The following is a 25,859-nucleotide window of genomic DNA, read 5'->3' as shown; positions in this document are numbered from 1 at the left end:
GTCTTAGAGGTGGCTGCCTGCTTTCCCTGTGCCGCAGTTTTCCTCCCTGGGCGGCCACCCTCTGAGGCCCCTGATGGTTGCACAGCCTGAGCTCTTGTGGAAAGGCTTTGCTTCTTGGATGGACCCTGAGGTGGTAACCGTCTCCTGACCATAGGGTCAGAACTGAGGCCCCTTCCCCAGTTTACCGCTGGGTGCCTACATCTCCTGGGAATGGGTCCGAGGGGAAACTGCCTTCCTGCATCCCATCAAGGGCAGTGATGTTGCTCGCGAGAGGACTGGGATGGGGCCAACACTCCAGCGAGGTGGCTGAGTCCGGTCTCAGAATTCACATTCAGAAGTATTCAGAACTATGTCCAAGAAAGCTGTGCCCCCACCAGTCCTGCGGGCTTCAGGCCTCATGTGAATGGAGGCCAGGTGCTTGGAGAAGCAGTTTAATCTCTCAGGGAGGCCAACAATGGCTGGGACTCCGGGTGTTCGTGTGAGAAATTGGGTCACAATTAATATTTACAATTACTAAAGAGTATTTTCCAAAAGTCCCCACAGATAGAAGTATATATATACTTTATATATATATGTGTGTATATATAGTACTTACTTAGATGTTCTATGAAGGGCAAGCACAAACCTACAGTTTCTTCCCCTAGCAGCTCTGTTCTGTTCCATCACAGAATCCTTAGAGCCCAACAAGGCACCATGGTGTCCCCGCTTGTGGCTGGAGGAGTCACCAAGGTGCGGAAGCCCCATGGGCATCTGGGCTTCAATGACACAGGCTCATTCACTCCCCAGGGCGCCTTCGCACACCCCTCCTTCCATGCCTGGCTTCCCATCTCCATCACCACGGCTAAGCCTCCCAGAGCCTCCGTGGGAAAGTGTTGGCCACGCCTCCCTCTCTCCTGAAGCACCAGGTGGAGGGCACTTGCAACTCTGCCCCTGCCTGCTGGGCACGGGGCATCCTGGCCTAGGCAGTGTCCTGCTACAGCCAGCTCAGGAGAGATACTCTCGTGTCCTGGGAAGTAAAGAGGTAGGGGTGGGGAGGGAGGGCCTGTGAAGCAGTGTTTTCCCACAAGGGCGGTGGAACGGAGGGGCGCCTGGGCTGGGTCTCAGCCCTCACTGGTGCTCGGCTTCCCTGAAGGGCACAATCATGGATTTCCTCCAGTGTACGTGGAGGCCTGTGCAGCCGCCTTGCAGCTTCTGCTGTGGAGGGAAGGAACTCTCCCCTCCCCCTCAGGAGACCCAGCCACCCCTAGCAGGGTAGCTCGTGAGCATTATTTGTAGGGCCGCAGGAATCGGGACACTTTGGAGCGCAGCAGTTTGATGAAGGACCTCGGGAACATCTCCTTGGACTCCTGGGCTGTGTACTTGAAGTAGTTTTGGGGATGGGCCAGCACGTCAAAGAGGGCCTTGATCAGCTTCTTGTCCTACAAGACACGGTGGGCCACAGTCCTGAGTGCGGGGAGACTGAAGGGGCCAGTGGGGTGTGTGCCGGGGGGTGGGGGGGCAAAGGAGAGGTGAGGCTGGCTGGTGATTTGGGGAACCCACAGACCCTCTGCCACAACGGTTTTTTAGTTTCAATAGTGTAAGGTGATTGTAGATAGTCTGTGAGTTGGAACTCCTGGGATTCCAGTAGGATTTCATGTAAAAAGGATTCTGCTGCAAAGCACACTCACTCAGCACTGAAAACTGCAACACACCGAGGCAAGAGCACAGGCCACACCCGGGGTTAAAACGGTTGCTCCGCCACCTGCCCACTAGCTCCTTGACCTTGGGAAATCATGCTGCAGCTCTGAACTTCATACTCCCCTCCCTTGCCGCCCCCCTACCTGCAGAGGATAATGGTGCCTTCTCCTTAGGGCTGGATGAAGGTTAAATGCCCGATGTGAGCATAGAGCCTGGTCCACAGCGAGGACAGGTTTGCTGTGAGGCTCTGAGCAGCAAACAGAGGCTGTCCTCACTGAGTGGCTTTTGGAGAAGTAGACACAGCCCTCAGCAGGTGCTGTCACTTACCAACCAGGCTCCCTCTCCAAGCCCCAGTGCTCGGAGGTGGCACCCTGGACCAGAGACTGGGTGAATGTGAGGCCTGGCCAAGTGTCCATTGGGGAGGCCCACTGTGCCTGGCACCTGGCAGAGTCCTCAGAGCTTGCCCAGGAAGGCGCAAGCCAATGGCTGAAGTGACCACGCCTGGAGCCTCAAGACTCATTGTCTCAGTGACTTTGGCTGCATTTGCTGTCTTTGGGTTTTACCTGTCCTGGCACAAACTCAGTTTCCCTCCCTCTCACATACAAGACTCCCCCACTCACCACACTCACACATCACATCACACTCACATACACTCCCCCACCCACCAAACTCGTACACCCACATCACACCACACCACACTCACACACACTCCCCCACTGACACTCTCACACAACAGTTGCACACTCACAATACACTCACCACCTACACCTCCCACATGCTCACGTACACCACACTCAGTCTCTTGCACACCCACCACACTCACATGCACACGCACACACACCCATGCCCTTGAGAAGCTCACTCCTGGCGCTGCATCTATGCCCAGTGCTGGCTGCTAGTGATGAAATGCTGACCCAGAGTCCCCACAGCTCCTTCCCATGAGGGGGACCCGGTAATCACTGAACAGACCTAAGGTGCAGTGTGCGGGGTGCTGAGGAGGGGCACGGGGAGCTGAGCAGGGAAGTATGGGTGGGCATTCACTGAGGAAAGAGGTGGGGCAGAATGTTCCAGAGAAGCCTTGGACAGCAAGAGTGTGGTGGAGGAAGCATTGGGAGCCATCGCAGAGGTAGGGCAGGGGCCTTGCTGGCCACAGTTTGTGTCCCAAGAGCAGCAGCAGGTCACTTCCAGTTCAGGAGAGAAGTGAGCTGCAGAGGAGCTGGGGCAGAGCCGAGGGCCGGGCGGGGAGGAAGGGTGGGGAGGCGCTTGGCTGCAGGAAAGCCTGGGTGACTGTGAAGGGAAGGAGGAACCTGAGTGTGGCAGCCGGGGGCAAACCACAGCCTGACAAGCTGCCGGCTGCACAGGCTGGGGGGTGTCGGTGGATCTTCCCCAAACTCTGCAAACCGTCCCCATTCTCAGATACTGTGGCAGCTGGAGCAGGGTGGGCCAGGCCCTGTCGGTCCTCCACACCACCCTGAGCTTCTTGGCCTGGGCCTCTGACCAGTGCTTGCTGGGTGACAGTCACAGCCTCCCCTCTATGACAAGGCTCTGCTTCTTCATGCCATAATCAGGCAGAGGGGTGGCGCCCAGGCCCAGGGTAGGGGTGGCTCCCACTAGGACACCTCCTGTCAAACCACCTCATCTCCTAGACAAGGAAACTGAGGCTGAGAACTGGCAAGGAACCTGCCCAAGGGCATGTCACCGGGTCTTGGTCTCCACCTCTGCACCAGGCAGCTTGTCTCAGGTCTCCTGGTCTGGAGGGACAGTCCTTGCCCCCAGGGTCCTGTGACTCCTAGGCCTCCTTCTCCTGTCCCATCACTACCCTCTTTCCCTCCCTCCCTTCTCCAGGTGGCCAAGGGGCAGGGCTGACCCATCACAGGCCACATCCCAGGATTACAAGGGTTCCCTTCTAATAAACTCACTTTCAAGATCTCCTGGTGATTCTCTGAGGCGTACAGCCGCCCGTCACGCACGATGTCCTCTATCAGCTGCTGGTAGTCCTCTGGGGAGTGGTGGGCAGGGGAGAGAGGAGGGCCAGGGCTGTGAGGCCCAGCTGCTGCCCCCTCACCTCCAGCCGCTGCCCTCCTCTGGCCCGCCTCGGGCTTCAGGTGTGGCGACATGCAGCTCTGCCTCTGTGTACTTGAACCTGAGGTTCCCTTCACCTGTACTGTCCTCTTAGGGAACTCCTATTTAACCCTCATGACCCTGCCTTCCCAAAACTGAAGCCTGCAGACACCACTAACCACACCCTTATCTGCCAGCTGCTATCACTTTTGGGCCTATCTGCATCCGGCTCCTCAGAGTATTCTGTTTCTTTTCTTCTTTCTTTCTTTCTATTTTATTTATTTTTTTTTTTTAGAGACAGAGTCTCATTTTATTGCCCTCAATAGAGTGCAGTGGCGTCACAGCTCACAGCAATCTCCAGCTCTTGGGCTTAGGTGATTCTCTTGCCTCAGCCTCCTGAGTAGCTGAGACTACAGGCACCCGCCATAATGCCCAGCTATTTTTGTGTTGCAGTTTGGCCGGGGCCAGGTTCGAACCTGCCACCCTTGGTATATGAGGCCGGCATCCTACTCACTGAGCCACAGGCACCGCTCGGGAGTATTCTGTTTCTGTACCCCTGCCAGGCTCTGTGGGAGGGGGTGTGTGACCCATCTCTGCGTCCTGGGGCCCAGCCTGGGCCTGGACTGTGATGAGATGGCCGTGCCTTACCATCATAGGTGACATAGGGCACTTGGAACCCTTTGCCGCTGTTGCCTTCATTGGATTTGAACTGGATCCAGAGCTTCCGGGAGCGGGAGGTGAAAGCGATGGGCCTCTCATAGGTCTGGCAGGTCTCGTAGGTGGTGATGGACGTGGGCGAGGCTGCAGGGGCCACACCGTTGCTCAGCGGCTGTAGATGGCAGCTCCTCTGACCCTGCCCTTCTGCTGCAGGCAAGTGCCCCCGCCCAGGCAGCACACCAGCCCGTGTGATGACCCTGGTCCCCCAAACACACTGGGTTTCCACTTTTCCTGTTTGTCTCCTCCGTCTTGGGTGCCCTTCCCTACCCTCACCCTGGTTCCTGTTCATCCTTCTGAGACCTATGGCTGTGCCCTCCTCCAGGAAGCCTCCCTGACTGCTCCCTCCCCCACCCTCCTGCTCCACTCTGCTGAATCACCTGTGACTGCCCCTCCCATCAGCTGGTCTCTGTCTCCCTCTAGAGGAGAGATCTCTGCTCCTCTGTGACAGGGCTCCCGCCTGCACCCGGCGCACAGCCAGGGCTGGAGAGGAGGCTCAGGGAGGGCATGGGAGATGAGCAGGCATGGACTGTAGGGCCAGAGGCTTAGACTTTGGAAGCCCCTCTCCCTGCTGGCCCAGGATGCCCATCTCCTCGTTGCTCCCTCCGGAGTCTTCCTGAGGTGCCTCCAAGGTAGAAGATGCTGATGTCCCTTGAGCCCAGCTGTGGCTGGACCGTGGAGGGGAAGGGGCTGGGAGCCAGTGGAACTGGTGATGGGGGGCGTCCTCAGACCTGCTGTGGGAACCTGCGCGGGTCCCTTGCCCTATCATAGCAGGGATGAGAGGCTGGCTTGTGGCCAGAGTGGAGCCCAGACCTGACCAGGTCCTGCCTCATGTTTAGGGCACACCCTCAGCTTCCTAGACTTCTCCACGGTGCTCTGCAGGGCCACTCTTAGTCAGACACAGGGGGTTTCACCCCAGTCCTCTCTGAGCCCTGTGGGGCAGCGACCCCAATTGTACCAAGATGGTGAGGGTTGGGCGCATGTGGCTGAGGCTGCCTCTGTCCCCCATCCCACACATACCGCTCTTTCTCATGACCAGGACATCACCGCACTCATCCTCGATGGGCAGGAAGATTTCGGGAACCACTATGAGGATCCTGCGCTTGGGCGGGGGTGCGATGTGCCACACGCACTCAGCATTGGCCGGGTAGTCGCCAGGGTAGTTGGGGGACTCGATGTAGCCTGTGTAGTCACCAAGCTCACCACCGCAGTGCTGGTCTGGAGGCACAATGGCCCGAGAGCCTACTCAGGCTTGGCTGGAAGGGCGGCCTGGCTGGCTGAGGCCCCAGCAGCCTGGGAGGCCCAGGGCAGGGCTGCAGGTGCTCCTGTTCTGTCCCTAGCCCAGCCTCCACCCACCCCTCCTATGCCATCCAGGCCCTGAGCCAATCTTCCTTCAGGCTGTGTCTGGGCTGCCCATGAATAAGAGGGCAGGTCCCTCACTCAGCCTGGTGGTTTGCTGAGGCCCTGCCTAGGGGACTCCTTCTTGTTGGGCTGCCTCATCTGACAGAGGCCCTCCATGGCTGGGGCTCGTCAGCCTGTCCCCTCCCTACCAGGTCTAATCAGTATCCCCGCAGGCTGTTGGCTCCCCCAGCAGAACCAGAAACTAGAGCAGGGCCTGGCCCAGAGGCTCACGCTGTCTGGTGAGTGATGTGACTGACTGATGAATGATGGACACAGCTGTGGCACTCTGCAGAGCAGGGCCCGCTGAGATTGCCCCCTCCATGTCATCGGGTCCAGATGGATATAGGGTTCCCGAGAGCAGACGTAATGGAGCAGGGAGGCAATAGTCTCCCTGGGCCGGTAGTGTGTGATCAGGGCTCACCTGCCCCACAACCTGCTTGGTCCCCCCCAAGTCCCCTGTTTCTTACTGTGGAAGAGCAGTGCCTACTTTTGCAGTGTGTGACATTGGTGGAGCCATCGAAGTCAGTGCTGGTGTTGCCTGGACAGGTGATGCAGTGGTTCTGGCCAAACTCAGGCTGGTAGGTGCCGACAGGGCAGCGGATGCACCGGTGGGTGGAGGTGTTGTAGTGGTGGCCAGGGGAGCAGTGCACTGCGGGGAGGGGACACACAGCATGAGGAGTGCTGGTGGGAAAGGCAGGCAGGGGACACTCTCCCCAGGCCCTCCTTGCCCTCCAGGTCCATCTCAGCACAGAGTTTCAAGGCCTCCTCTCCACCCCATGGCTTCCCACCACAGGTGGGGGAAGGCAGCCAGCAACGTTGGCCGCCTAGAAGCCAAGAAGAGCACTTTGAGCGGGCACATGGCAGACAGGCTGGGAAGTGATGCTCCAGTAACACAGGGGCCACCCGGGCCACCTTGATGGGTCAGTGGGGGTGATAGTGTGACCAGAGGAGTCAGGAGATAAATGGAGCCAGGGGCCAGTCTTTCTGTGAGGTTGTGGGGTGGGGCCGGAGGGGTGGGGACTGGGAGGTGGGGACTGGGAGAATTCAGAGCAGCCTGTGTGTTCGGGGAGCCCCTGGCAATGCAGCAGGTCCCACAGCGGGACCGCGGGGTGGGCCTCCTGGCTTCTGCTGGCAGCACAGACAGACTGATAGCTGCTGAGAGGCAGGTGCAGAGGGTGTTGTCACCTGCCGAGAGTGAGGGCTGGGGTTTGATGGGTGAGGAGGGAGCTGCAAAGGCGAGCCTGCCCCTATCTGGACCTTGCCCCTGCCCTCCCAACATTCCTTCTAAATACTGCTCAAGGCCTCCTATTCCCAGAGCCCTCTCAGGGCTCCCTGGCACTCAGCAAGCTGGCAACTTTAATTGCAGCCCTGTCCTAGTGCTGGTCATCTGTGTCCACTGCCCCACAGCTTCAGGCTCCCCCTCTAACCACAGAGGTTCGCTATGCTGAGGAGGTAAGAGGGGCTCGGGGGATGTTCCCCAGATGGCCCTGGGACAGGCAGGTGGAAAGCAGCCTCACCTTTGGCCTCACAATCCTGGAAAGATGCGGCGCCCTCGTGCTTGGTAAGCAGCCCCCCTCCGCAGGGGAAGCAGCCGGTGCGCCCAGGCTCGGGCTGGTACGTGCCCATGGGGCAGGCCTGGCAGGGCTTGAAGCCGTCGTCTGAGAAGAAGCCTGGAGAGCACTGGCCTGGAAGTCAGAGTCATGACTTAGGCTGGAGGGATGGGATGCCGAAGCCACTGAGGCTGTGGGTGGTCCTGGGCCTTGCTGTTGGCCCTTGCCTGGCCCTGGAAAGGCACTGAGACAGCAGAGGTCGGGGGTGGGGAGAACACAGCAGCCTGGGTGGCAGGAGGCTGGCCCTTAGTCCCAACGCCACTAGCGGTTTGCTGTGTAGCCATGACCACGCCTGGCCTTACTGCTCCCGACAGCAAGAGAGCCTGGTGGCTCACACCTGTAATTCCAGCACTATGGGAGGCTGAGGCAGGTGATTGGCTGAACTCAGGAGTTTGAGACCAGCCTGAGCAAAAGACCCCATCCCTACTAAAAATAGAAAAACTAGCTGAGTGCGGTGGCAGGTGCCTGTAGAGTCCCAGCTACTCGGAGGCTGAGGCAAGAGGATCACTTGTGCCCAAAGAGTGTGAGGTTGCTGTGAGTTATGATGATACCATGGCACTCTAGTCTAGGCAAAAAATATATAAATAAATAAAATTAAAAAGGGCTGGGGGTCAAAGAGTGAGTGACCTTGTGTTGAGCAGGGAAGTGGGTACCCCATCAGGGGGCAGTGATTTATCTGAGTGGCACCCCCATGGGGCAGGAGGAACTGTTCTGTTTAGCTCCCGACTGACACGGCCAGCTGTGTCCATCAGCAGTGCCAGGCGGAACAGATGGAAGGGGACCTGCGAGGGTCTTTGGGGTACCCAAGGGCACCACTGGGACAAAGGGAAGAGACCACAGGAAAGCCAGTTTTAGCTCAACATACAGAATGTTGTGGCATTCCAGCAGGAAGTCAGAATGCAGAGGGTCCTCTGGAGCTGAGGGAGGGTGGGCTTAGTGTCCTCACAGGCCAGACTCTGGAATGCTTGCCTTCTAAACAAACAGGGATTTTCCCACCAGTGGCCACCCTGTGCCCTAAAGCTACCAGTGACCTTAGCGGGTGGAGACCACACTCCAGAAGGTGGCAGTCGGCCAGAGAGCAGCCAGCAGCCCATGGACTCAGTGCTAGACGCTGATCTCTTCTGTCCCTGGGAGAAGGCTGGAGGTTGCCACCTCCCTCACTCAGCCACCCTCACAGGTGCAACACTTCTCGGGGTGCTGAGTCTCTCCCCACAGGGACCTCAAAAATGGAGGCTATGAACCCATTTCACAGATGGGGCTAAGTGGGCGGGGGTTGGGCAGTAACTGGAAAAACTTTGCAAACCCAGTTATGCTCAGCACAATTGAAACAGGGCTTTCCAAACCATTCATAAGGCACATTGTCAAGTCCTTTGTGCAGAGCAAAGCTCTTGCTCAAGCATGCAATATACTCTGCAAAGTGTTTTGACTGTGCTGGAATCATCCATAATATGCGGTATATTTGGTCAACCATAAAGCACTCGAGCACCTCGTTATAAACCCTAAGTCGATCTGTAAGTGTTTGCATGTTGTGAAGTCCTTTCCAAACGGCACAACGCAGGTTTGAAGGTAGGCTAAGTGCAGTAGGATCCAGTGTAACCACAGTGCACTCTGAGATGTGGCGACACTCTGGGAGCTGTCATGTGCTCTGTAAGTGGTGAGTGTATGGAAATTGTTGGAGGATTTGTAAATGGCAAAGAGCTTTGTAGAACACCATGTGGCCACACTGGGCCTTGGCTCCGGGAGCCTCAGCAGAGATAGGAGGGGCCCTGCCCTGCCCCCTCCCCACCTCTCCTTCCTTGGTGGGCCCACACTTGCCTCCACATTCGGACACGTTGCGGGCACCTGCCACGCCAAGCCCGTCGCTGCTGGGGCACGGTGTGCAACTGAGCTGGCCTTCCACATCCTGGTAGGTGCCTGGCAGGCATGGCGCACACTGGCTGAGCTCGCCGCTGAAGTAGGAGCCAGGCCTGCAGGCTCCTGCAGAGGCAGAGTGGGGAGACTGCTGCGGGGAAGGATGTGGTGGCCGGCGGCCATCTCCTGTGTGCTTGAGGCTCTCCCGAAACAGATACAGCACAGCCTGTGTTCTCTGGGGCTTGGAGGATCCAGAGAGGCCCCAGACCCACCCCAGAAGAGCCTAAGGCCTGACCCCTCCGGCTGCTCCTTTGTCTCTGCTCTCCCCTAAACACCTGTGCTCTCTCTGCTCCACATCCTGGGCTTCCTGGCCTGACCTGGATGTCTCCACCTGGGTGTCCCACGGTCAGTTTGTCCACCCCAAACCAAGCCTCCGTTCTCCTCCTGTCCCCTTTCCTTCCCATGTGGAGAAGTTGGCACCTGGGGCCATGGGGCAGGGCTGAGGGGAGAGACTACAGGGGCAATAACAGAAAGATACAGACTGTGGCCAGAGAGAGCAGGGTGGCTACACTGAGCAAAATGGGAACTGACAGGGAAGGAAGGAAGGAGGCTGGGTGTCGCGGTGAGCAGAGGAGAGAAGGAGCGCGTTTCTCGCCGCAGGGAAGATCCTTACAAACATGGGGTGGGGGTTAGAACAAACCCTGGGGGTTTGCATTGGAGGTATCATATGAACTCGTGGTTATAATTATAACACGCATATGCGCACCCTCCAGAAATGATACGGATGCGCGCATGTGCACGTTACACCCACCAATACTTCTCAGTTCTGTCCAACGAGAGGGCCTGGAGGCAGTGACACTCCAGGAACAATGAACACCCCAGACTTTGGTCTACATATCACCCTCCTCCCAAGAGAACGGGGGTCCTTGAAGACTGGGCTGATTCCAGGGCTTAGGGGGGAAAACAAGGGATGCCCAAAGTCTGTTGACACAGGTCAGAAGGATGCAGGAGCCAGTCTCATGGGGTGCCCACTAGCTGGCTGGCCCTGGCTAATGTGGGGACAATGAGTTGAGCTGGGACATGTTGGGAATGAATTACAACCCACTGAGCAAAAGAGGAATGTGGGTCCACACTGCTGTAGATACATAGGCATAAGGACGCACAGCTACCTAGACAGACAAACGGGCAGGGAGGAAGAGCTGTCTCTTACAGGGGATAACGAATAAAAGTAGCAGGAATGACAGGAACAGGGCACATCCACTTGGCAACCAACATGGAGGTGGCCGATTTGGTGGGAGTTGTCAGTGTATGCTGTGCTGGAGGGTGGGAGCTGGATGAGGATCTGGCTGTTGTACAAACTCAGAATCCCCAGAAAATACTCATCAGCCACAGAGGGCAAATCGCAAGACTCTGAAGGAGCCAGTGGAGGGCTGGGTCAGCGTTCTGTGGGTGCCAAAGAGCAGGGCTGCGTGCGTGGCTCCTGCCAGGATGGCGGGCTCTGAGTCAGGTCAGGAGGAAACACCAGCAGAGGAGCTGAGGCTCAGCCTAGAGGATGCAAGGACCTGCCAAGGACAGGAGGGCAGGGAAGGGGGAGGAGCTGTCCAGGAGACACGATGCTGAGATGCAACTTGTCTACCAGGACAGGCACTGGGAGCAGGAAGACACGGGGACACCGTGGGAAGGACGGCAAATGTAATGGTGCCTGTGGGTTGGAGGGTTCTGGAGAGACTTCACATGTGCATGTGCACACATGGACACGCGCACACACAGGTGCACACACGCAGGCACATATGGACACACTCATGCACACACACGCACACATACAAGAGAACACGAGGGAGCAAACCCTGTAAAACGTTCACAGTGTTCACAATTAGGGAATCTGGATAGAGAAAATATGGAATTTTTTTGTTCTGCCTATTTCCGATATTTGAAATGATTTCGAAATAAGTTATTATTGTGGTGGGCGCCTGTGGTCCCAGCTACTCAGGAGGCTGAGGCAAGAGAATTGCCTAAGCTCAAGAGCGGGAGGTTGCTGTGTGCTGTGATGCCACAGCACTCTACTGAGGGTGACAAAGTGAGACTCTGTCTCTAAAAAAAAAAAACCAAATAAATAAATAAAAAAAATAAGATATTAAACCCAGGTGCAGTGGTTCATGCCTGTAATCCTAGCACTTTGGGAGGCTGAGGCAGGACAATTGCTTGAGCTCAGGAGTTTGAGACCAGCCTGAGCAAGAGCGAGACCTTGTCTTTACTAAAAATAGAAAAACTAGTCAGGTGCTGTGACAGCGTTTGTAGTCCCAGCTACTCAGGAGGCTGAGGCAACAGGACCTCCTGAGCCCAAGAGTTTGAGGTCGCTGTGAACTGTGATGCCACAGCACCTTACCCAGGGCAAAAAAGTGAGACTCTGTCTCAAAAAAGAAAAAAAAAAAACACATAAGAAGGCCAATGCCTAGCTGCCTAGCTCCCCCTACCCGATGCTCAACCCCCCTCCACTCCTAAGCACCCCTCTGCCACCACCACTAGCTCATGGCCCTGCCCAGCCAGGCTTTGATCTGGGCTCTGGCTCGGTGGTTCCACCAGCCCAGTCAGCATCTTCAGACGGACTCCTGAGCCTTGCAAATCTGCCTGGTCCAGTCAGAGCTCTCCCCCTCCCTGCCCACTCTTCCTCAAATTTCCCTCGACCAGGGAGTCCTTGTTTACAGCCCACATTCCTCTTTTGCTCACACAAACTGGGTGTGTATGTACACGAGTGCGTGCCCCTATGTTGTCCCTGAAGCCTCCCTCTCTAAAGTGTACCCTGAACATATCTAGTTCTTTCTACCGCTCCTGCTGCCACCCAGGCTCCAGGTCCCCTCTCATGCTTGGCCTCCTCCATGGGCCACCCTGCTCCACTCGGCCTTCCTTTGAGCTCTCGAGCAGCATCTGCAGCCTGCAGGGCTGTCCTTTCTGGCCCTTCTTGCCTATGGGTGTTACCTTGCTCACTGTCTGTCTTCTCCATGGGACTGTCAACCCCACCCGGACTCGACTGCCAGGTGGAGCACCAGTGGGGCCCTGGGCAGGTGCTAGCATTCTCTGGATCTAGTCCCTTTCAGCAGGCCACACCCTTAGGGGGTGGTCACATCACCAGCCACGCCTACCTGGACTTAGTTGGTCTCCAAAGTCTGCCTGCAGCCCTCCAGGCCTGCTGGGGGCCTCCTCTGCTTCCCTGCCCCACCCATGGCCCTCCTGGGTGGACCCAAGACTCAGTGGAATTGTTGCTCTGTCCCTTTCAGTCTCCCCAACTGCTCATCAGCCCTGAGGTCTCAGCTCTTGTGCCTCCCCTTCCTCCAAGAGGCCTTCTTGAACCACAGCCCAGGCTGGGAGAGCTTCTTCTAGTCCTCACAGCTCCTCCAGTCCCTCCACTGTGGCCTTGCTGACCTGCCTCTCCCTGTCCCTCCCTCCTCATGACTGTGGTGAGGATCACAGGCTGGGGCCCAGCACCAGGGGAATGGTCTTTAAATGGCAGCAATGATATAAGTGGTATCATTCTTTGTCTTGGCAGGCCTCCTCATCACTCTGTCCCCTCCTCACGTGCCTACTGCTCGTACCCAGTCTGTACGGGCAAGGAAGGACAGAGAAAGTTTGCTGAGTCAACATCTGAGAGGCCACCGGCAAGGACTCACCGCATTTGCTGTCCTGTAACACCTGGCCTGTGGTGCATGTCCCCTGCCCCTCCAGGGCCTTGGCTGGCCGCTGGGCTACCTCATACTCGGTGCCTGAGACCTGGACATAGAACTGCTGCCGGCCGATGGACCTGCGCAGGGTCCTGATGGCGGCCTGCAGGCTCTGCTCCGCCCGCTTCCGCATGCAGTCTGCTTCGCAGGAGTCTGCGGGGATGGGAGGGAGAGAACATGGACAACTCACAGCCCAGTAGCAGCTGTCGTCTTTGCTCAGGGCCCCCTGTGCCAGGCCCCGTGCTGGGCTAGGCCTCTGCTTGGACCACCTCAGCTCATTCTTACTGCAGCCCCGGAAGAAGGCGCCACCGTTGTGCCCATCTGGCAGGTGAGGAGGCTGAGGTGCCAAGAAGCGTGACCTGCCCAAGGCCACAAAGCAGATCTGAGTGCACACCAGGCCTCTGCCACTGCAACACGTCACACATACCTCAGTAGGTGGGTGCTCTTCTCTGTCACACCCCTGAGAACTGTCGCTGACCCCAGGATTGTATTTAGCTCAGGCCTTGAATCCAAGCCCTCTGAGGTGCAGCCCCCACATGCCTTGCCAGCCTCAACCCTCATCACTTCTGCACTCATGTGAACTCCACTGTCCAGCCCCCCTGCTGGCCCACTCTTCCTGGACACATCCTGCTCTCTCTGAGCTTTGTGCCTTTGCCTATTCTATTCCCTCTGCCTGAATGCCATTCCTTGCTACCTCCTCCACCAATGGACTCTGACTTCAAGCTCTCACTCGAATTTTTCTGGGAAGGCTTCCTGAGCCCCTCCCATGGGGAGAGACCTCAGCTCTGTGCTCTGCTCTCACAAGCCAGACACCTGGAGTCTCACTCGGCGCTGGGAAGTTTGTGTCTACCTGTGTTTGGGCATGTTGCCTGAGCAGGGACTTTTCCTTCACGTTGCCCAAGTCCACGGCCAGGCATACTCCACACACACCTACAGACCCCCTCCCAACTCCCTTGTCATAGCTCAGTACTTGTTTACAGCCCAGAGGAAAGTGTTAATATAAAACAAGCCAGCATCGCAAGCTCCCTTCTGGAACCTGGGAGAGACAGTCCTTGATTCCACCCTCTGGGAGCTGCACACATGTGCCCTTCCAGGCCCCAGCCAGGGGCAGAGAGGCCTCTGGTGGCTCTCTGGTCCCTGGAACCCTTCCTCTCATTTTCCTGGCTGCTCATCCACCATGGGCTGCAGGCCAGTTCCCTTTGCTTGTGGGCTGGCTCCTCCTCTAGAAGCTGTGGCTGGGGGGTGGGAAGAGCCCAGCTTCATGTCCAGACCCCCTGCCAGCACCCCAGTCTGCTGCCTTCCCGTAGGTCCACAGCACCCCACAAGAGAAGCCCTCCCCTACCTGACGCCTCTTCCATCTTCACCTCAACTTCAAACTCTGCTGTGATGTGGGACACCTCTTTGGATGGGGACTTGCGGCCACGGCGCTTCTTCTTAGAGGAGTCACATTTGAGGGTCATGAAAGTCACGTGGCAGTTGTCTAGACAAGGAAGGAACCATTGTGGCAAAGGAGGTCTGGGGTAGGAGCAGGGTCCTACGTGCCCCCTCCCCACCAGACTGCTGTCTGCAGGCTGGAGACGGCCAGGTGGGTGGCTGACCTAGGTCTTGTGCCCAGCCCTCCGGAGTCCACCACGCTGCTGTGTGTGAGGCACCTCCTACATGAGCAGTGCACCCAGCTCAGGGCTGCTGAGAGTCTGGCCAGTAGAGACTCAGGCCTCAGGCTAAGTAAACCTGCTGAGTGCTATGAGTTTAGTTGGGTTTGAGAAAGAATCTTCAGGAAAACAGAGCTGGATGCTTTCCTCCTGGGCCCTGAGCCCCAGCCCTGGCCCTAGGTGTGGGGGCTCCCCGACTCCCTGCTGGTAGGAATGGCAATAGGGTGGCCCACTCACCCAGAAGTGGCAGCCTCGGGGTCTCTTTTGCTCGCTCCCGGCTGTGGGGCCAGAGGTGGCACTTGGCATCTCTGATCTTGAAACGGGCCTTCTGCTTGATGGCGGCGGTGGGGGCATCTGGGGAAAGCCAAAATCCCCCAGGTGGTGGCCTTTCCTGTGGGCAAGGAGGTGGTGGGGGACAGGGGCTGCCAGGAGACAAATCCACCTGGAGCTGGGGCGGGGCCTGGTCTGAGTCACTCTCCCCTGACAGCCCTCCCAAGATAGCGGAAGCCTCCCTGCCCCATTTCTCCCTCTGCAAGGCCTAGTAAAGGTGAATGTGTTGTGTGGAGGGCATCCAGCCCGGGGCTTCTGCAGAGGGTCTCTCCCTATCACCAAACCACTAACATGCCTCGTGCCTTCAGGAGAGAGGGCAGAACAGAAGGGACAGGGGGACAAGGAAGGGAAGGGGTGTGAAATACTACAGATACCCAGAGCTGCTGACTCCTTCAAGACTAAATAAATCACAGCCCCTTGGACTAAAAAATCCTGCTGTCACAGATGTTTAGCATTGTAGGTGCAGTAAAAATACACAAATGCACCCATCTCATCGAATCCCGCATTTGGAATAAGAAAAACTGCAGAAGCCACAGACCCTGCAGCTAGGCTGGCAGGAAGGCTGGCTATGTCGCGCTGGCAGGCCCTGGTGGGTTGTTCCCGAAGGACCTGGGCTCTTCTTGGGCACAGTTTTCAAAGGCGGCTGTGGCTTAGAGAGCTTTTAGCCTAACTGCCTCAGCAGATGCTACTCACTCCACAGAAACAGAATCTGAGGTCTGTGGACTTGCATTTTAGAGTCATCAAAACATTGTTATTGTGACCCCAGAGCCAAAAGGGCCCCGCTGTGATCCACAGCCCTGGACTGGGCCCCCGCCTGTGGCATCAATGTCCTGGCCTGCCTCATCTCCAGTCCCTGGGGGCCCAGACCAGGAGGATCTTCTCAGGCTTTGCCCTTCCCTCCCCCTCCATGGTGCTGGATGCAAAGTCAAGGGGTCCCCCGGGGTGTGCAGAGAGGACAGGCCCCAGGGCTACCTGAGCAGCCGGGCCCGCCACCAGAGCTGGTGCTGTTGCGTTTCTGCAGCATCTTGCCCTGGAGGCCTGGAACGCCGCAGCTCAGGACGTAGCTGTTTTCAGAGTCTGCAGAGAGGCCAGCGGGTAAGGTGGGCCTGGCGTACCTTCCTGTTAGGCCCTCAGATTCCTGGGGTCTCAGTGGGGTTGCTGAAGGAGAGGGTGGTCAGGACTGACCCCTATGCCGATTTGTTTCTGCTATGAGACCACAGGTCCGTGGCGGCAGGAACGAGTCATGGCTTTTGCTGAGAAGGACAGTGAGACCCACAGAGAACCGGCAGTGGCCCAGAATCAGGGCCCCGCATTCCTAGCTTGGGCTCTTTCCTGGAGAACATCAGGGAGCAGGAGCCATGCCAGGGGAAGAGGCCCTCACTCAGCATCCCATCCCAGGGACAGCCTGGGGTTACCTGGCATGAAGAGTGTGTGGCCCGGGCAGGAAAGGAAGCAGCTCTCCACGCCACCTGCCTTGCCGCAGGACAGCTGGGCCTGCAGTGAGGTCGTGGTCCGAGAAAGGCACTTGCCCGCCTCTGAGGAGAAGGAAGATGTAAGAGTCAGCTTGAGAAAGGCTGGGGGCAGGGGGCTTCCTGGAGTTGTCAGGGCCCTGAGCGTGGGCCAGCAGGGACACAGGCCATGCTTCCTTCCATGCTAGACTGTCGTAGTGGGCAGGGCTTTGGACACGGTGAGTCCAGAGCCATTTGGCCTTGTGGGGCGCCAGACCCAGAGAGCTGGCTTAATCCCTCTTCCCCTTCAGACACTAGTCCTAGCTACCTAGGAGAAGGTTCATGCCCCATCCCAAGGCCAGGAGCTCCCCAGGGGCAGGCTGAGTTCTCCAGAACAGGTGCCATTCCTGTCTGGAGGAATGAACAGCTGTAAATGAACTTGAACTTCTTGGCAGTGACCTGACTTCTGAGCATAGGATGGGCCACTAGGAACCATGTCTCTGAGGCAGCCCCCCGACATACCCATTAGGTGTCTGAAGATGCCCAAAGCAGCTGGTGTTTGTTCATCGTTAGAGGATTAAAAAGTCCACTGGACCTCAAGAAAAAGATGGACTTTTCTATAGCTATGGTAAACACCAGAACAGATTTTCCAGAAGTCTAATCAGTCAGTGACCCTTGGCTGAAGGGACATGCCCCTGAAAGCCAACTTCCTAGTGACAGTCCCGTGTTCTGAGTCAATGCTCAGTGCAGAGTCACTCCACTGACCAGGCGTCCAGGCTCAGACAAGTCACTTCCCTTCCATGACCAACACAGGCTTCTGAGACATTCACCAACCCTGATGTGACCTGAATAAACTTGCCCCGAGTCCCTGGAAGACCAGCGGCTCCTCGCTCGTGAGCGTGCCTGACAAACCCAACTCCCCTTTACTCAGCCTTTAGGTCGAAGATACTGAGCAGGGGTCTCATCCTTTGGTAGTTACGGAGACTCCTCAAAGGGTGTTTTAGAAAATGCTGCGGAAGTCCAGAGCTCACCTTGTTCTGTCTGCCTTTCAAATTGGTCTCCAGGAAGGCAGCTCCACAGAGACCTGAATCTCACCTGCCCTGCTCAACTCTCACGCTGACTACTAACAACTTTGCTACCAAATGGACAAATGGAGCTCCGACAGGGTAATCAGACCCTCAGCCGCAGGCGGACCTGTACCTTGGGCGTCTGCTGTCACTCTTTGCTCTTTGCTTTTGCTCTTGTTTAACTATTATGTAAAATTTTATCCCATGAGTTTTGCTGTGCTCTGCCTTGTCTTGTGTCTGCTGGAGGGATAAGGAGGAGCAGACGGAGACAGTACTGCACGCTTCCCACTCAGTCCAAGGTGACCCCCCTTGGGGGCTAGAGGTCTGTTCGACTACAGACCAGTCTTTGCAGACCTTTCTCTAGGTCCCTTGTGAAATCTTCAAGAGGGCCCTTCTGTTCTGCCAATGCATGAAAGGAGGTCACTTTGTTCTCTGATTCTAAGGTAGAAATTGTCAGGTCATTGATCGCAAGGCTCTTTCTAGCTTCTGCTTGGCTGGGGGAAGCTGGGGAACCATTCTGAGCACATACTTTCAGGTGACCATGGTGACCATCATGGTTTGTTATGCCAGAGCTGAGCTGGCCTACGGAACCCCTGCAGGCTGACGCGTTAGACTACAATCTCAACTTGTGCTCGTCTTCGTGAATGGCCACCCACTCCCAACATCCAAATAACGATGACAGGCAGACAACCAACAGCTTGGAATAACACTGATCATTTATGGGAACTTCTGACGTGTCTAAACTAATAAATTAGTGCATATTTAAGAGGACTTCTAAAAAGTTAGGAGACAAAATACTGATCACTCAGCAGTCAGCTTCTGTCATTGGTACCCCTCAGTCTCAGTTTCCACCCACCCACGGCTTCTGAATCTACCTCTGGAAGCTTTCTCTCTCTCTCTCTCTCTCTCTCTCTCTCTCTCTCTCTCTCTCCCTCATCTCTCTCGGTCCCACCCAGCTCCATCTCACCAACCACGTAGCCCCATCCATTCCTGCTCTTGTCCCTCGCCTCCTGCACAAGCAACTTCTTCCTCAGGCTTTATGCCAGGAAAAGAAAAGTCACATTGTACAATGTTCCATTCAAATTGCTAAACCAGAAAACATTACCTATATTGTTGAATTTATTTTTTTTTTGAGACAGAGAGAGATGGAGCCTTCCTCTCTCACCCAGGCTGGAGTGCAGTGTGTAATGATGGGTCACTACAGCCTCGAACTCCTGGGCTCAAGCCAAGTGATCTTCGGCCTCAGCCTCCAGAGTAGCTACAGGTGCAAGCCACCACGCCCGGCTAATTAAAAACAATTTTCTTGTGTAAAGACAGGGTCTCACTACAGGTTCCCTCCAGCTTGGTGTAATGTTGAGTTTAAACCTGGTCTACAGCTAAGGTGAGTGCTAAATAAAGTGCTAAATTCAAATTTCCTAAATTTCAGGAGATAGATAAATTTTTGCTTCAGAATTAAGGATTTCATGGGATAGTTATTGTTCTGGGTAATCACATTTATACCAACGAATTCACTTAACTGTTAGGATCTTGGATGTTGAGCAAAGCTTAAATATAACATATGGTAAAAATCAGGAGAAGATTTCAATACTTAGCTATGCAATTTTTTTTTCTTTTTTAGACAGAGTCTCACTTATGTCACTCTCAGTAGAGTGTTGTGGTGTCACAGTTCACAACAACCTCAAATTCTTGGGCTTAAAGCAATTCTCTTGCTTCAGCCTCCCAAGTAGCTGGGACTACAGGCGCTCACTACAATACCTGGCTATATTTTTTTGCTGTAGTTGTCATTGTTGGTTAGCAGGCCCAGGCCAGGTTTGAACTCGCCAGGCCTGGTGTATGTGGCCAGTGCCATAACCACTAAGCTATGGGCACCAAGCCAGCTATGCAAAATTTTAATAAATAACCCTAAAGGAATAAGAAAAATAGGAACCATAGTATAAAGCCATTTCAGAAGGCTTTCCCTTAAGAAAAAATTAAATAAATGTGTAAAATTGTAAATAAAAATCATGCAAAATAAATAAATAAATAAATAAATATCACGCACTTGTAACCCCAATGAGGCAGAGGATTGTTTGAGTCCAGAAGTTTGAGGCCTGAGTGATATAGCAAGAGACCATCTCAAAAAATAAAATCTACATATGATTGAAGAGAAGATTTTAAACACAGACTTTAAACTTCAAACAATATTTTTGAGGAGACCTAAAAGCCAAAATAAAGAGAGTCTTGTCCTTTCTCTTAGTAAATGGACTCAAACCTGAAATAGAGGACTTAGCTGGAAAAATAAATTGGAGATTGCTGGTTTAAATGATCTTCAACACATGAGTGCACATTTTCAAGGAGTCTTAGAAAATAAGTCATTTAGAAACAAACAAACAAAACCCTCACAGCCCACTGGATAAAAACATCTGGCCCCCAGTTAAATGCAAAAATTCCCCAAGCTTGGGTTGGGTTGCCTGGCCTGTGCAGCGTGTGCTGGGACCCCTCGTAGTCACCCCAGAGTCCTCTGTTCCCAAAGGATTGACAAGTGTGTACAGCTCAGAACATCTGTCGAAAAAGCCAGCCCAGGGGCCGTGGGAGAACCCACCTTCACACTGGTGAAGAACAGAAGGACAATAATCTCCCAACTCAGTTCTCTCTAAATCAGTGGTTCTCAACCTTCCTAACGCCGACCCACAGGTTGAGAACCACTGCTCTAAATTCTCAAAGGGACTGTCAATACATACGGACACACAGAAACACAGTCTTCTCCTTTAACGTCACAGGAAGGCAGCCCATCATATCCCTGAGTGCTCCTGCTGGGTAGCAGAGGATGAGAAGCCTCAACTGTGTTTTCCCCTGGGGCCATTTCCTGGGCTTGTTTGGAGCCAGCAGTTCCAGCGATGAGGTGACACTTCCCCACAGACAAAGAGCAGCGGCCTTCACTGTGAAAGTGGTGAATTCCCCAAGGTCGGCTTGGGTTGCCGGGCCTGTACAGCATGTGCTGGGACCCCACATAGTCACTGCAGCAGGGTAGGAGCAGGGGAGCCAAAGCAAACACGATGCTCATGCTGTGAGTAATAAAGTCCTCTGTCTCCTGCCCGGAAGCTCAAGACTCCTGCCAGCACCCAGGAAACAGGAGCAGGGCAGCTTACTTCCCTGGTAAGTAGGGTAAACCTCAGACCCAGAGTCCACCATGTACACCATGAATTCCACTACCATAGAACATCAAATCCCTCAGGACAGGTTAAAGTCGCCTGTAAAGCAGGAGGGAAGGCAAACTGACCAGCAGTAATTAAAAAAAAAAAAAAAAGTGTTTGAACCTTAAAGTAAGAATGTCTGATTGTGTCAGGACAGGAAGGCAGACGGTGAAAGGCAAACTTGACCGGGACACGAAGGTGCAGAAGGCTTGAGGGGTGGGGACTGGATTTGTTTTTATTACTAAAACCACTCGAGCAGTGAGGCTTCCTAACAGTCCTCAGTTCCTTCCCATGTTCCAACCTATAACTATCCCTCTGGGACCATTACCCCAGAGAACACTCTTCCTTTCTCTGGGACAAGGGCCCCATGTGTGTGGCCCAAAGGGCACTTAAGAAGGTTATTTTGGAAGTCCCAGAAAATCCTCTTACACACAATTCTAATTCCAGATGGCTGGTAGGGGCCTTAATATGCCTACAATACATACGATTCAAAAACTGAATCCCTGGGCCAGGAGTGTTCACAACACTAGCAGAACAGACACGAGGCCCAGCAGAGTCCACACTGAGTCTTCCCAGACTGCTAAAAAATTTTTTTAATAGGAACATGCCAAAATTAAGCCATGCCCTCAGGTACAAACTCAACAACGCAGCAACATTAAGGACCCACTCATCCTTGACCAGGAGCCAAGGGTGTTCTCCCAGCTCAGAGTGATGGTAGCCCTGCTGAAATCAGCTGACGCATCTTCAGATCTTGTCCATTACCTGTAAACCTCAGGGGCCACTTGCAGGATGATCCCTACTGTGAACTGAAAACGTCCAGGATTTTTTCTGCTTGCCAAGGAACTAATTACGGCATCTGGTCATTTTCTCCTTCTCATATTCACCTGAGGACCTTTTACCCTCTCCTGAAGGAGAAACTTAACTTGGTGTTTCTGTGCTTCAGAAGTTTTCACATCCAGAACAGAGCTTTCGGACAATCCAAAACAAATCTCAACTTGATATTCATCACTGATGGGACTGATCTTAAAAAGGAACAAATCCTAAAATTCATACTGGAAATTCAAGGAAAATTCAAGAATCGTCAGATTGGTGTCTTGCGTAACAACCCGGACGGACCTGGAGACCGTCTCCTAAGTGAAGTGTCTCAGGGATGGGAAACCAAACACCAACATACTCTTTACCAGTTGGGAGCGAACCGATGGGCACATACAGGCACAGAGAGGTGTAAAGGTCCTTGGAAATCAAGAAGGGGAGGGGAGGGGTGAAACCCACCCATCAGGTATGGTGAACACTATTCAGGGATGGGTACGCGAAATGCCCCGACTTAAGCATTGTGAGAGGTATCCATGTAACAAAACCCTACTTGTGCCCTTTAATATTTTGAAATTAAAAAAAGGGGTAGTCAAATAAATCTTGGAATACAGAGTTGGAGGACTCACAATTCCTGACTGAAAAACTTCCTATGAAGCTGCAGTACACAAAGAGATCCAGGGACAGAACTGAGGTTTCAGAAATAAACCCACACTGCTTTGGGCAACTGATTTTGACAGGGATGATGAGACACTTCCACGTGGGACAAGAATGATCTTTTCCACAAATGAAATTGTGACAACCAGGAGGGCACATGCAAAAGAATGAAGTTGAACCCCTAGCTCACACCATTTAAAATCATCTCAAAATGGATCAGAGACTTAAATGTAAAAGCTAAAACTATAAAACGCCTTGGAACATGACACAGGTGCAAATCTTTGGGTGCTTGGATTAGGCAATAGTTTCTTAGAAACGATACCAAAAAACACAAAGCACCAAGGAAAACACCAGATAAATTAGATTTCATGACAATTGTCATCTTTTTTGATTCCAAGGACACCATAAAGAAAGTTAAAAGATGATTTACATAAAGGAGACAATCTCTGTAAATCATTTATTGAATAAGGGGCTTGTAAATAGAATATGTAAAGAAACTTTGTAATACAATTAAATAATAAAGACTATCCCATTTAGAAAGGGCAAAGGATGGGTGGCACCTGTGGCTCAGTGGGTAGGCCGCTGGCCCCATATACTGAGGGTGGCGGGTTCAAACCCAGCCCCGGCCAAACTGCAACAAAAAAATAGCCAGGCGTTGTGGCGGGTGCCTGTGGTCCCAGCTGCTCGGGAGGCTGAGGCAAGAGAATCGCCTAAGCCCAGGAGTTGGAGGTTGCTGTGAGCTGTGACGCCACAGCAGAGGCAAAGGATATGAATAAATATTTCTCCAAGTAACATATACCAATGGATAACATGCACAAGGGAAGATACTTAACACCATTAGCCGTCAGGGAAATTCAAATCAAAACCACAATGAGAACCAGGTATGGTGGTATAGGCCTGTAGTCCCAGCTACTTACGAGGCTGAGGTGGGAGGATAGCTTGAGCCCAGGAGCTCAAGACTAGCATAAGACAACATACCAAGACACTGTCTTAAAAAACAGAAAACAAAAAACAACAACAACGAAAAAAGGAAGAACCTCCCCCCTTTTCTACCCACTAGGATAGTTACAGCCAAAAAGTTAGATAACAAGTGTTGGTGAGGATATGGAGAAACTGGAACCCTCTTCCATTGGTGGTGGGAATGTAAAATGGTATAGCCATTTTGGAAGACAATTTGGAAGTTCCTTCAGAGTTAAACAAAGAGTTAGCACCTGACCCAGCAATTCCGACTCTAGGTATACACTCAAGAAAATTGAAAATATGTACACACAGAAATGTGTACACCAGTGTTCACAAAGTATTACTCATAACAGCCCCAAAGTAGAAACAACCCGACTGTCTGTCAACTGACGAATGGATGAACAAAATGTGGTCTATGCATAGGACGGAAAGGAACAGCAGACTGATCCCTGCTGTGACACGGGGAATCTGGACAACATCATGCTGAACGAAATAAGCCAGTCCCAAGAGATCACATATTATATAATTCCATTTATGCGAAATGTCCAGGAAAGGCAAATTCATGGAGACAAAAGTCAATCAGTGGTTGCCGGGGCCTTGGGGGAATGGACTTGAGGGAAACTGGGGAGTGACGGCTATTGGACATGGGGTTTCTTTTTTGGAAGAAATGAGTTCTAGAATATATGTGGTTACAACTCTATGAACAAACAAAAAAACCCCGCTGGACTGTCTACTTTAAGTTGTGTGAGTAAATTGTACGGCACACAAATTGTATGTCAATAAAGTTGTTAACAAAAACATAAAACTGAGAAAGACAATAGCAGGCTGGAGACGCAAACATTATGCAGACTGGAGTCAAGCCCTAAGGGTCAGACGGCCGCTGGTGGCCCAACGTGTGGCCCTCTAAGGGCAGGGTAAAATGCTAAAATAAACTAGGATAAAGAGGGCAAATATTCCCAGAGAACGGAGAAGCTTGTGGATAATGTGCGGCGACTTTGGAATGCTGTGAAAACCTGGAAGTTTACTGTCCGTGACTGAACACAGAGAGGTCGCAGAAGAGCTAGAAGTTAGAGAAGCAGCTTCGCAGATCACCACTCTGAACAGGCTGCTCGGACTCCAGTCCTCAGGCAAAGACCTCCCAGTGCCGGGACTCAATCCACACGGAGGTTCAAGGTCCATCCCAGTCACACTACACTGGCTTCCTCTTGGGAATGACCAAATTGTAAGATCCATGAGGGTGCGGCCTGGCGAGGCCACCAGACCACCTCACAGACGTTTGCTAACTTATTCCCTAAGACAACTCACACCCATAGGGACAAATCGGCTGTGACATCAGGCAACATGGCGAGCAGAGGAAATGATCAGCTTGTGACTGTTCTGTAACCAGAACAACCCTGCAATCCTGGGCAAAAGGGACAGACGTGGGGACCAAGCCCTCGGCACCTTCTGAGCAGGGGACTTTGTGGCCACACACGTGCCCTGGGAAGAGTATGCTTATGTTCTTCGTGGATGAAGCAGTTGCTTGTTGAAAAAAGAGGAGCACTCATGGGGCCAAAATATGAGATTTTGTGCTCCCCGTTTGGGATATTCCAAATGTGGACATTTTATCGGAAGAATTATTTATAAACTACTCAGACATTTCAGTGTCTTTATTAGCCCTACTGTTTTTGAAAAATAGCAATGAATTTTTTTTTTTTTGCAGTGTTGGCCAGGGCCAGGCTTGAACCCGCCACCCCCGGTATATGGTGCTGGCATCCTACTCCTTGAGACACAGGTGCCACCCAAAATAGCAATGAATTTTTCAGAAATGTAAAGTTACCATTTACAGCAGTGTTTTCCAACCTTTTTTAGCTCATGGCACACTCAAACCTATAGTTAAACTTCTTCAGCACACAAGTTATATTGATCAAAAGAAAGGGTAAAAAAAGAATATATTTACTGTGCTTTGAATCTCTTTTGAAAATAATTTCATTAATTATCTTTAAAAATTTTTGTGGCACACCTAAGATTCTCTCCTGGCACTCCTGGCGCCATGGCACACCGGTTGAAAATCACTGCTTTTGATCAGGTACAGTGTCTCACACCTGTAATCCTGCAGTCTGGGAGGCCAAGGCAGGTGGATTGCTTGAGCTCAGGTGTTAGAGACCAGCCTGAGTTAGAGAGAGACCCCGTCTCTAAAAACAGCCAGGCATTGTGATAGGCACCTGTATAGTCTCAGCTACTCAGGAGGATGAGGCGTGAAGATCACTGAAGCCCAAGAGTTTGAGGTTGCTCTGAGCTATGATGCCACAGCACTCTACCAAGGGTGACAAAGTGAAACTCTGTCTCAAAAAAAAAAAAAAGATTGTCTCAAGTGTGTGACCTCCAAGCCCTCAGTGAACTTGCAAAGAATGTGAAGTACAAGCCCCTTCCTAGGGGTACAAATGACGGGTACAACAGACTGCTGAAGATACCGAGTCCGTCTGTAGGAACTGGACAACTCAGCGTGGTCACCAGAAATCTCCCCTTTGGGTGATATAATGACTAATACAACCTACACCACGGGTGGGTCGTGGGGTGGGGGGAGGGGCAGGGGAGGGGTGCCACAGTGAACCGGGCCGCCTTGCTAGCACAAGCAGTCTCAGACAATAGCACAACCTTGGATTTTCACTTGCCAATGAGGGGGTTCTGCACCACTGCCAGCGTCTCATTTTGAACCAGCATATATGGCAGCGTCTCATTTTGAACCAGCA

The 25,859-nt window shown here is 53.3% G+C and overlaps 1 protein-coding gene across 3 annotated transcripts in view; it reads right to left on the bottom strand.

Moving 5' to 3' along the window:
• Positions 1-544: 544 nt before the first annotated feature.
• The window catches only part of SCUBE1 (signal peptide, CUB domain and EGF like domain containing 1), a 120,926-nt gene continuing 95,611 nt past the window's right edge, over positions 545-25,859 (bottom strand). For all 3 annotated transcript variants that reach the window (XM_053585699.1, XM_053585700.1, XM_053585701.1), the window contains 12 exons: positions 16,428-16,547; positions 15,985-16,089; positions 14,920-15,036; positions 14,373-14,510; positions 12,980-13,183; positions 9,279-9,440; positions 7,371-7,538; positions 6,341-6,502; positions 5,473-5,670; positions 4,387-4,539; positions 3,597-3,676; positions 545-1,418 (listed from right to left, as the gene is read on the bottom strand). In XM_053585699.1, coding sequence (XP_053441674.1) covers positions 1,266-1,418; positions 3,597-3,676; positions 4,387-4,539; positions 5,473-5,670; positions 6,341-6,502; positions 7,371-7,538; positions 9,279-9,440; positions 12,980-13,183; positions 14,373-14,510; positions 14,920-15,036; positions 15,985-16,089; positions 16,428-16,547 — 1,760 coding nt within the window. In that variant the 3' untranslated portion in view covers positions 545-1,265. The remainder of the gene's footprint in view (positions 1,419-3,596; positions 3,677-4,386; positions 4,540-5,472; positions 5,671-6,340; positions 6,503-7,370; positions 7,539-9,278; positions 9,441-12,979; positions 13,184-14,372; positions 14,511-14,919; positions 15,037-15,984; positions 16,090-16,427; positions 16,548-25,859) is intronic.

Source organism: Nycticebus coucang, chromosome 3, assembly GCF_027406575.1.
Source record: "Nycticebus coucang isolate mNycCou1 chromosome 3, mNycCou1.pri, whole genome shotgun sequence".
Taxonomy (NCBI): domain Eukaryota; kingdom Metazoa; phylum Chordata; class Mammalia; order Primates; family Lorisidae; genus Nycticebus; species Nycticebus coucang.
The sequence above is the reverse complement of the archived record's forward strand: the minus strand, read 5'-3'. Positions and strand labels throughout refer to the sequence as shown.